The sequence below is a fragment of the Adiantum capillus-veneris genome, chromosome 30, assembly GCF_014529385.1.
Source record: "Adiantum capillus-veneris isolate H3 chromosome 30, ASM1452938v2, whole genome shotgun sequence".
Lineage (NCBI taxonomy): Eukaryota > Viridiplantae > Streptophyta > Polypodiopsida > Polypodiales > Pteridaceae > Adiantum > Adiantum capillus-veneris.
In genome coordinates this window covers 85,269,373-85,280,365 of record NC_140960.1, presented here as the reverse complement: position 1 = coordinate 85,280,365, position 10,993 = coordinate 85,269,373, and the positions used below count along the sequence as shown (strand labels likewise).

At 46.3% G+C, this 10,993-nt stretch overlaps 2 protein-coding genes and 1 pseudogene across 2 annotated transcripts; all 3 read left to right on the top strand.

The window, feature by feature from the left end:
• Nucleotides 1-636: 636 nt before the first annotated feature.
• On the top strand, nucleotides 637-3,013 carry LOC147418332 (uncharacterized). Its single transcript, XM_086506829.1, has one exon. It carries the CDS (start codon nucleotides 2,687-2,689, stop codon nucleotides 3,005-3,007), a length of 321 nt encoding a protein of 106 aa, XP_086362955.1. The 5' UTR covers nucleotides 637-2,686; the 3' UTR covers nucleotides 3,008-3,013.
• Nucleotides 3,014-3,042: 29 nt separating this feature from the next.
• On the top strand, nucleotides 3,043-3,836 carry LOC147418331 (uncharacterized; annotated as a pseudogene).
• A 124-nt stretch (nucleotides 3,837-3,960) lies between these two features.
• On the top strand, nucleotides 3,961-8,528 carry LOC147418330 (uncharacterized). The gene is made up of 6 exons (XM_086507098.1): nucleotides 3,961-4,069; nucleotides 4,140-4,295; nucleotides 4,410-4,580; nucleotides 5,747-5,831; nucleotides 6,958-7,057; nucleotides 7,210-8,528. The coding sequence occupies exons 1-6, from the start codon at nucleotides 3,961-3,963 to the stop codon at nucleotides 7,435-7,437; spliced, it is 849 nt and encodes a 282-aa protein (XP_086363224.1). The 3' UTR covers nucleotides 7,438-8,528.
• Nucleotides 8,529-10,993: the final 2,465 nt, after the last annotated feature.

The window sequence follows — 10,993 nt, the reverse complement described above, 5'->3', positions numbered from 1 at the left end:
GTTGTCTCCTTAGCCAAGGCAAAGAGCAGAAAAGCAAAGAAGAAGCTGGAGATGGGTTTGTTGAAGCCGGCAGACTATGGATATGGCCCGACACTGGAGTTTCTTCATGGCATGAAGCCAAAGGGGAGTTCAAGCGTCAAAGAGGTAGCTGCTTTGCCATTGGTAATCCATTCTGGTCATCATTTGTACCTCCAGTTTGGTGTGTTGATGTACAAGAGTCTGTTAGCCCAGCTAGGAGTGGTGCGGTCTTCTTCGAAGCGTGTATGCATGAAGAATCAAATGAAGCTAGGGAACAGGGATCACAAGATACATTTGAAGATGTTGGCAAAGCAATGGTCGAAGCTGTGCAGAAAGAAGCTAGCCCTGCCAAGCTAATACTAACAATGCCGCTGTGATCAAAGTGTTGTGAGACACCGATTGTCGGTAAATCGGAGGCAATTCGATGATCCTTGCGTGGGAATACTAGCCAAATCATTTATAAAAATAAATAAATAAAAGAACACAAATGCTTTTTTTAAAGCATGCAAAAAAAAACGGTCTGCAGTAGACGAGCAGAGCAAGAAGGAAAGGAGCGCCATCTGTTGGGAGCGTTACTGCACGAGGAGGCTTCGTGTGGGCAAGAAAGGAAGGCCGCATGGCCAGTTGCATGCAAGGCGAGCTACAGTGCAGCGCCATATTCTGGTGGGAGGTAAGCATGGCGGGATGCCATTTACGGTAGCCAGGAGGGCCATTGCAGGAAGGAGCAAGGGTCGCCAGACATGGTGGACTGGTTAAAGTTAGAGAGGAACAAGGCGGTTGCCTTGTGGTGAGCATGGTAAAGAAGGGGCTGCAGCAAGGAAGGGCCGCCATAAAAGGGGTAGAGAAGAGGTTAATGCATGCCGGGTGGAAGTTGGTGGTGTTGTATGCAGTAAAAGGCGCGGCCAAGGGTTGCCAGTGAGGTGGCGGGGGCTGTAGGCCAGCGAGGGCCTGTGTATGGGAAGTTGGTTGCACAAAGGGAGCCGCCTTGAGGTGGGCAGGGTTGCAGGGCCGTCACAGGGCGGTTCTAAGCCGGGTTAATTCAAGAGGGTGAATAATATGGCGTGAGAAGAAGAATAGAGCCGGAAGAGGGGCAACGAGCAAGGGAAAATCAATTCGACCCTATTGCCATATCTTGGAGACCTCTTTCGCTAGCATTTTGAAACCGAGTACAGATGAAGAGAGTTGAGCACCATATATCTGAGGAGTTGAACGAGGCCATGACACCTGATCTACAAAGCAACCCTGGCTCTGGAGAATTGTTGAAGGCCACCAGTAGCTACGTGATATTGGAGCTTTTATACAGGCATGGTGACTGCAGGAGAGGTATTATAGAGGATATGGGAGCACTATGGAAGAAGGGTGGAATATAAGCTGCATGGCATGTAAAGCATAGCGTTGCAGAGGACTCTGAAGTGTCGCCAATTGGTACTAGAAATAGCAAGTCCATTGGTGAGGAGTGGTCACGAGGAGTCCCACTGCAAACTGATTTGCCTTTTGGAAATAACCAGTGAGCTGGGCCACGAGCATTTGAAGGGATAAAAGGAACTGTGAAGGTTTTTGCCATATCAAATGGGGAGGGCAAAAAGACAAAGAAGCAGCAAGTCGGAACGAACATCAGAAGAGGGAGATCAATATAGGCATGCTTGAAGTACCATGTGAAGTACCATCACTAGACACCCTTTTTCGAAACATTCTCCCTTGATATTAGTCCAATCTTGTCTCAAATCAGTGCTAGTTTCCTCTCTCAATTTTGTGTCCAATTGTATGTCAGGCATATGTGTGCCTCGGGTATGTGTTCAGTGAGTATATGCTAGTGGGCAAGCTTAAGCTTGATTCTATCGATGGTCTTGAGCTGTTTGAATGTGTTGGGATTGCTTTCCTTTAAATAAGGGTACTTGAGGGTTGAGACTTGGTGATATAGTTGCATGATGGAGGGTTGCGTATGGCAATTGGGGATGATCAAATCTAAGTATATGCTTTAAATGTTTGCAGATCATGGGTCAAGACGCATGTATTTTTGGATGGTTGGGTATGGGCTCGGACAATAGTTGTTGCTAGATTGTGAGTCTAGGTGTGTGTTTGCTAGGGGATAGGGGTGCAATGAAATCGTTGGACTATAGAGAGGCATTCATATTGTGTCCTGGTGGTTTTCTTATTTCCCCCATTCCATCTTGTGGTGCCCCCACTGAGGATCACACGGATCGCTCAAGTGATGTCTTGGTTCAATAACATGATGCTAGATTGTGACTTAGTGTTCTCAGGTGAGCAAGATGCTGAAGATTGGATGTCAGATGTGGAGCTCCGGATGTTGTCGATGCGGATGGTGACCGACGAAGCCAAGTCAAGGGTTGTGCCATTGGTGATGCGAGGAAAAGCCAAAGCTTGGTTCGAGGGGTTGGAAGTTCTTGATCGGCAGTCATGGAAGGTGGTTTGATCTCGGTTTATCCAAGACTTCAAGCTGAAAATTTCGCCTGCAAAATTGGATGCAAAACTGAAGGTTTTGAAGCAAGAAGTAAGCGGTGAGTTTACAACCTTTTTAAAGCAATTTGAAGGTATTTGGTAGCAATTAGAAGCTGCTACACAATCTCGAGTCAACGACTACTTCAAGTAAGAGAGCTTTTTGGAGTGTCTACATCCAAAGATAAGAGAGAAGGTCGGGCTTGCTGATATGGAAAGTTACGCAGATGTTGTCTCCTTAGCCAAGGCAAAGAGCGGGAAAGCAAAGAAGAAGCTGGAGATGGGTTTGTTGAAGCCGGCAGACTATGGATATGGCTCGACACTGAAGTTGCTTCATGGCATGAAGCCAAAGGGGAGTTCAAGCCTCAAAGAGGTAGCTGCTTTGCCATTGGTAAGCCATTCTGGTCATTCATTTCAATTTGTACCTCCAGTTTGGTGTGCTGCTGTACAAGAGTCTGTTAGCCCAGCTAGCAGTGATGCGGTCTTGGTCAAAGCGTGTATGCATGAAGAATCAAATGAAGCTAGGGATTAGGGATCACAGGATACATTTGAAATGTTGGCAAAGCGATGGTCGAAGCTGTGCAGAAAGAAGCTAGCCAGGGGGTTCGGCAACCTTGCCCTACCGATTTTGTTGAAGAGCAGCAATGCATTCCAGAAGGGGTGGACGATGTCAACATACCAGAGAGCAAGGTAATAGATCATGGCTTTCTGTTTTTCTTAGCAGACGATAAGGTCGTAAAGGAAGTCCTTGAAGAGTAGATAAAGGTAATCGAGCAATCCGATTTGCTCTCGCATGAAGTGGTTGAAGATGAAGCATCACACGCTACAGTTGACGAAGATCGATTGGAATGGTGAGTCAGGTATAGAGTGTGTGCCATTTGAAGGACCTACAATAGAGGGTATGCTTGAGAAGCAGGTAGGCTTGGTTCTCCAAGAAGAAGCACCATTGAAAGATAGGTTGCCAAAGGTGGGTATTGTGCTATTGATGGACATGCTTTTGAAAGTTGCTTTATAGGTAGTTTTGCACGGTTTGCAAAGCCCTCGTGATGAGAGGTATGCTATGGAAAGCTGTGTAGAGCAGGTGAGACGATGATGGTGTATGGTGCAGATGCTTCACAGGTGGTTTACAGGCTTGTTTTGTATATGAAGCCGGCGTATGAATACAAGTAGTTGAAGATCGATGCTATGCCAAGCTACACGAGAGGCTTGTTTTTGGGTCAAGAGATACGAAAAAAATGGTTGAATAAATACTACATACGCATGGCTGTGCTCAATGCCATATATTTGATTCTGGCGGAGTTTGCATCACAGTTGGGAGAGCCTATGGCTTTCCATTTGATCTGGGGGGATTCTACAACTGATAAACTCTCTCTATCTATCTACTGCTTATGTACATACTGAGTATCAGTTTTCTAACATGCAATCATCTCTTATCTAAATAAGGTTATGGTTTAGCATGAATGCTCAACGAGGGGTGGGGCAATGATGGAACAGCTCGAATATGTGACCCGTGGAAAGGCTCATTGCAGGTGTATGGCAGCAGGCAGTGTCACGACAATGTGCTTGAGCCTGTGTCAGGCGCCAAGTGTGACAGGTACCGTTGGATGTGTATGCTAAGTGGGGCATTTAACAGGCCTGATATGGCGCAAATATTTGTGAGGCAGGGTGCTTGAGGATGCAAGGCAGATTTCGTGAGGCATCGTACATTGTGGCGAGGGAGGTGATCAACCAGGTGATCTCTTTGGTGTGCAGTAGACGAGCAGAGCAAAAAGGAAAGCAGCGCCATCTGTTGGGAGCGTTACTGCACAAGGAGGCTTGGTGTGGGCAAGAGAGGAAGGCCGCATGGGCCACTTGCATGCAAGGGGGGCTACAGGGCAGCGCCATATTCTGGTGGGAGGTAAGCATGGCGGGATGCCATTTACGGTAGGTATGAGGGCCATTGCAGGAAGGAGCAAGGGTCGCCAAAGGTGGCGAGCTGGTTAAAGTCAGAGAGGAAAAAGGGGGGTCGCCTTGTGGCGAGCAGGTTCAAGAAGGGGCTGCAGCAAGAAAGGGCCGCCATCAAAGGGATAGAGAAGAGGTTAATGCATGCCGGGTGGAAGTTGACGGTGCTGTATGCAGTAAAATGCACGCCCAAGGGTTGCCAGTGAGGTGGCGGGGGATGTAGGCCAGCGAGGGCCTGTGTATGGGCAGTTGGTCGCACAGGGGGAGCCACCTTGAGGTGGGCAGGGTTGCAGGGCCGTCACAGGGCGGTTCTGAGCCGGTGGGTCAGTTCAAGAGGGTGCATAATATGGGTGACCAGAAGAATAGAGCCGAAAGAGGGGCAACGAGCAAGGGAAAATCAATTCGGCCCTATTGCCATATCTTGGAGACCTCTTTTGCTAGCGTTTTGAGACCAGTACAGATGAAGAGAGTTGTCAAGCACCTTATATCTGAGGAGTTAAACGACGCAATGAGCACCTGATGTACAAAGCAACGCTGGCTCTGGAGAATTGTTGAAGGCCACCAGTAGCTACGTGATATTCGAGGTATTATACAGGCATGGTGACTGCAGGAGAGGTATTCTCGAGGATATGGGAGCGCTGTGGAAGAAGGGTGGTATATAAGTTGCATGGCATGTAAAGCATAGCGTTGCAGAGGACTCTGAAGTGTCGCCAATTGGTAGTAGAAAGATCAAGCCCATGGTGAGTAGTGGTCACGAGGAGTCCCACTGCAAACTGATTCGCCTTTTCGAAATAACCAGTGAGCATGGCCACGAGCATTTGAAGGGATAAAAGGAACTGTGAAGGTTCTTGCCATATCAAATGGGGAGGGCCAAAAGACAAAGAAGCAGCAAGTCGAACGAGCATCAGAAGAGGGAGGTCAATATAGGCATGCTTGAAGTACCATGTGAAGTACCATCACTAGACACCCTTTTTCAAAACATTCTCCCTTGGTATTAGTCCAATCTTGTCTCAAATTAGTGCTAGTTTCCTCTTTCACTTTCGTGTCCAATTGTATGTCAGGCATATGTGTGCCTCGGGTATGTGTTGAGTGAGTATATGCTAGTGGGCAAGCTTAAGCTTGATTCTATCGATGGTCTTGAGATGTCTGAATGTGTTGGGATTGCTTTCCTTTAAATAAGGGTACTTGAGGGTTGAGGCTTGATGATCCAAAGATAAGAGAGAAGGTCGAGCCAGCCGATATAGAAAGTTATGTAGATGTGGTCTCCTTAGCCTAGGCAAAGACCAGGAAAGCAAGAAGAAGCTGGAGCTGGGTTTGTTGAAGCCGGCAGACTATGGATATGGCTCAACACTGGAGCTGCTTCATGGCATGAAGCAGCTGGGGAGTTCAAGCGTCAAAGAGGTGCTTTGCCATTGGTAAGCCATTCTGGTCATTCATTTCAATTTGTACCTCCAGTTTGGTGTGCTGCTGTACAAGAGTCTGTTAGCTCGGCTAGCATTGATGCGGTGTTGGTCGAAGCGTGTATATATGCATGAAGAATCAAATGAAGCTAGGGATCAGGGATCACAAGATAAATTTGAAGATGTTGGCAAAGTGATGGTCGAAGCTATGCAGAAAGAAGCTAGCCCTGCCTTCAATCAACCATATTGAATGTTTCAATAATAGAGTAAACCTAAATGAATCCAAGATAAGCCCAGATACACCTATGCAAGAAAGTGCAAGCTTAGGTATAGACCCAAAGTAGTCACCCTCAAGACAATATAACCATTAACTCCATTATCCATAGTATTGTTTGCAGAATAAAGATACAAAACTGACAAAGGTAAATTGATGAAAGTAAATCAATGACAATTGTACACATCATAGGTAAAATCACTTGATTGTTAAGCTTTGCAAATGTAATAGTTACAACACCATGGTCATTATGGAGAAAATATACATGGTTTTCCAATAGTTACAAAAAGACGTATACACGTCATCTCATGATACATATGCTATGAAAAAAGGAAACTAATGCTATCTAGCTACACCTACACTGACGTCGTAATCAGACGTCTCATCGCGTCCAAGCGGCGTATCTATCGGATTCTGCAAAAAAAAAACAATAAGCTAAGACAACTTTCTGTAAGTATAAACATATATTCTACAAAACAATACAACAAGTAGAAAAGAGTAAACCCTAATACTAACAATGCCTCCGCGAGAACTTAGAAGGGCGTTTAAGCCCTTTCTGCTTGGGTACTCGTGCTTCCGCGAGAACTTAGAAGGGCGTTTAAGCCCTTTCTGCTTGGGTACTCGTGCTTGTACGGTGTGGGGTCATGTCCTGTCATCAACCACTGTTCAAAACATACAAAGAATCCATTATGTTAGAATTTAAAAGTACAAATAGACGTTGGTATAGCTCGGATATGTCGACCCGTGGAAAGGCTCATTGCAGGTGTATGGCAGCAGGCAATGTCGCGACAATGTGCTTGAGCCTATGTTGGGCGCCAAGTGTGACAGGTACCATTGGATATGTATGCTAAGTGGGACATTTAACAGGTTGGACATGGCGCAAAAGATTTGCGAGGCAGCGTGCTTGAGGATGCAAGGCAAATTTCGTGAGGCATTGTACATTGTGGCGAGGGAGAAGATCAAACAGGTGATCTCTTTGGTGATCAAAGTGCTGTGAGACACGGATTGTCGGCAATCGGAGGCAATTCAATGATCCTTGCGCGGGAATACTAGCCAAATCATTAATAAAAATTTTAAAAAAAAAGAACACAAATGCTTTTTTTAAAGGGTCTGCAGTAGACGAGCAGAGCAAGAAGGAAAGGAGCGCCGTCTGTTGGGAGCGTTACTGCACGAGGAGGCTTGGTGTGGGCAAGAAAGGAAGGCCGCATGGGCCAGTTGCATGCAAGGCGGGCTACAGGGCAGCGCCATATTCTGGTGGGAGGTAAGCATGGCGGGATGTCATTTATGGTAGGTAGGAGGGCCGTTGCAGGAAGGAGCAAGGGTCGCCATAGGTGGCGGGCTGGTTAAAGTCAGAGAGGAACAATGGGTTTGCCTTGTGGCGAGCACGGTCAAGAAGGGATTGTAGCAAGGCCGCCATCAAAGGGGTAAAGAAGAGGTTAATGCATGCCGGGTGGAAGTTGGCGGTGTTGTATGCAGTAAAAGGCGCGGCCAAGCGTTGCCAGTGAGGTGGCGGGTGCTATAGGCTAGCAAGGGCCTGTGTATGGGCAGTTGGTTGCACAGGGGGAGCCGCCTTGAGGTGGGCAGGGTTGCACGGCCGTCACAGGGCGGTTCTGACCAGGGTCAGTTCAAGAGGTTGAATAATATGGCGTGAGCAGAAGAATAGATCTGGAAGAGGGGCAACGGGCAAGGAAAACTCAATTCGGCCCTATTGCCATATCTTGGAGACCTCCTTTGCTAGCATTTTGAGACTGAGTACAGATGAAGAGAGTTGAGCACCTTATATCTGAGGAGTTGAACGAGGCTATGAGCACCTGATCTACAAAGCAACGCTGGCTCTGGAGAATTGTTGAAGGCCACCTGTAGCTACGTGATATTGGAGGTATTATACAGGCATGGTGACTGCAGGAGAGGTATTATAGAGGATATGGGAGCGCTGTGAAAGAAGGGTGGCATATAAGCTGCATTGCATGTAAAGCATAGGGTTGCAGAGGACTCTGAAGTGTCACCAATTGGTACTAGAAAGAGCAAGCCCATTGGTGAGGAGTGGTCACGAGGAGTCCCACTGCAAACTGATTCGCCTTTGAAGGGATAAAAGGAACTGTGAAGGTTCTTGTCATATCAAATGGGGAGGGCAAAAAGACAAAGAAGCAGCAAGTCGAACGAGCATCAGAAGAGGGAGATCAATATAGGCATGCTTAAAGTACCATGTGAAGTACCATCACTAGACACCCTTTTTCGAAACATTCTCCCTTGATATTAGTCCAATCTTGTCTCAAATCAGTGCTAGTTTCCTCTTTCAATTTCGTGTCCAATTGTATGTCAGGCATATGTGTGCCTGGGGTATGTGTTGAGTGAGTATATGCTAGTGGGCAAGCTTAAGCTTGATTCTATCGATGGTCTTGAGATGTCTGAATGTGTTGGGATTGCTTTCCTTTAAATAAGTGTTGGGGTATAAAGCCCAATGTGGTCGCCCAGGTAAGTGGGCGGGCCGCCAGGTATGTGCACATATTCTTTTGTAAAAACCTAATAAGAACTCACTATGCTCTACACATCACAGTAGAGCGAGTTCACCATATCGTTGTGCTCTTCTTCCCGCACTCTCTCTCGCGTCACACTTCTGCTCGTACTCCTTCAACTGGTATCAGAGCTCAGATCGAGGCTCGGGGCAGCATTTGCAGGTAGCCAGAGTCACCTGCTCATATTGGAGTGAGACTCGGCAGGTGAAGACACAGCCACCGTTTGGCTTTGACAAAGATCTGCGCAGGCCATTTTCGACTACGTGGTCTTGGCGGGTGCAGATCCGACTCTGCAAATTTGAGGTTTCGGCCTACGACTACAAGTGCTGAGGATATCTGCACTTCCAGAATGCTGATTTGTGGCTATCTACACAACGAAGGACGGTTTACAGTTCTTGGAGGCGTGTCACATACGACACGGGCGCACCTACACACAGACTGTAGGCGACATCCACCGGTTCATCAAGTAGCTTCTGTTTGGTGCTTGATATTCCAGATTTCATCCTGACATTGCAGGTACTTCCACATGGGATGTATTGTTAGAGATGATGTATGTTTGTTGAGGGTTTGCTGGCTATGAGTCACGTAGCAAACAACCGTCGCAGCGGTTACAGCATACAGTGGGAAATTTGTGGATGTATGGCTTTGTGGAAAGTCTATGTACTGTCAGATTTACTGCAGCTTTTGTTGAGGGTCGAGTGAGGTTTTATTGAGCTGGGGGATTCTCGAATGTTGAGATCCTTTCGGGGATACAGGTCTTGGAGCGATCCCTCGAGTACCCTTAGATAAGCAGCTAGGATGTATTGACTGTGAGTTAGACAGTTGGGATTGCATCTTTGCTTTACTACCGTTGAGGCATTGTCGCAGTCTATGCTTACAGGACAGTGAGAAACAGGACAGGTGCAGGACAGGTTTACCTACAGCTTACAGTGTTAGAGAGACAGTGGTTTTTTGAGCTGTTTTTGGTCTGTTTTTAGTACACCAGAGCCATTTTACAAATAAGACTGCCGAAATTTCTGCAGAATCTGAAGCTTTATTGGTTCATTTGACAGGTTGATATTGGTTCAGAGGACAGTTTACAGGGAAAACTCTGCCGAATTTTTCCCAGTAAAGTAAACTACTGTGAAGCGTAGTTATGGCTGGATCATAGGACACTGCTCTTTACAATATCAAGAAACTCGATGGAACTAATTTCCCATTGTGGAAGAAGCAGATTTGGCACGTGTTGGTACAAAAGAAGCAGATAAAACCTATAAAGCTCAAGGGGATAAAACCAGAAGATATGGACGAAGATGAATGGAGCGAAATGGATGAATTGGCACTTTCTACCATTATGCTAACTTTGGCAGAAAGCGTTTACTTCAATGTAGAAGACGAGATGTCGGCTTATCAAGCATGGACAAAGCTGAGTGATCTTTATGAGAAGCAGAGTGCAGGTTCACAGGTTATATACTGGCTTAAGAAGCTTGTTGACTTGAAGATGAAAGAAGGGACCCCTATGTCCAATCATCTGAATGAATTCAACACCATCTACAGTCAGTTGTCAACTCAAGGTGTCAAGTTTGATGAACCTGTTAGAGCTATGTTCCTGTTGATTACATTGCCGAAAAGTTGGGACACTTTTCGCACAGCTTTGAGTAATTTTGCACCTCCAGATGGTTTGACCATAGCAGGTGTAGAAGGCAGTCTTCTTACTGAAGAAACCAACAGAAAGACAATGGACAAAGGCAAAGGAACAGCCTTAGTTTTCAAGGGAAGGACCAAAGAAAAGTACAAAGGTGGAAAGAGGGATCAGCCTCGTAGCAAGTCCCACAGTGCTAAAGGCAAGAGTGACATAGAATGCTACCATTGTGGCAAGAAGGGTCACATGCAAAGAGACTGCAGAGAATGGAAAGTAGAAAAAGGCAAAGAGAAAGCTGAAGACCATGGTGACAAGAACAAGTCCTCAGTGAAGATTCAAGAAATAAATGTGACAAACACTGTTGCAGAGGATGACAGTCTAGTGTCAGGAGACATCTACTGCTTGAAAAATACAATGGACTCAGGTCTTCTTACAGCATCTGATGGAAATGCACTGAGTGACTGGATTATAGATTCAGGGGCATCACTTCATGTGTCTCCAAACAAGGAGTAGTTTACCTCTTATGTGACCACTAAAGATCATAATCGGCTAGGCAATGGGCAGACATGTGAGATCTTAGGTGTTGGAGATGTTCAATTGAAGTTTCAGAATGGCTCTTCTTTCACGCTGAAGAATGTGAGACATGTTCCCGCAATTACAAAGAGCTTGATCAGCACAGGTTTACTTGATGATGCTGGCTACGTCACCGCTTTTGGACAGAACATGTGGAAGATATCCAAGAGTTCTATGACAGTAGCACATGGAG

What these genes read in the sequence shown, in the direction of transcription:
- LOC147418332 (XM_086506829.1), top strand. Translation starts at nt 2,687, where the DNA reads ATGGAAAGTTACGCAGATGTTGTCTCCTTAGCCAAGGCAAAGAGCGGG.
- LOC147418330 (XM_086507098.1), top strand. Translation starts at nt 3,961, where the DNA reads ATGGAACAGCTCGAATATGTGACCCGTGGAAAGGCTCATTGCAGGTGT. An exon ending in TCAGGCGCCAAGTGTGACAG is followed by an intron (nt 4,070 to 4,139) that starts GTACCGTTGGAT and finishes TTTGTGAGGCAG; the next exon opens with GGTGCTTGAGGATGCAAGGC. An exon ending in ACTGCACAAGGAGGCTTGGT is followed by an intron (nt 4,296 to 4,409) that starts GTGGGCAAGAGA and finishes GGTAGGTATGAG; the next exon opens with GGCCATTGCAGGAAGGAGCA.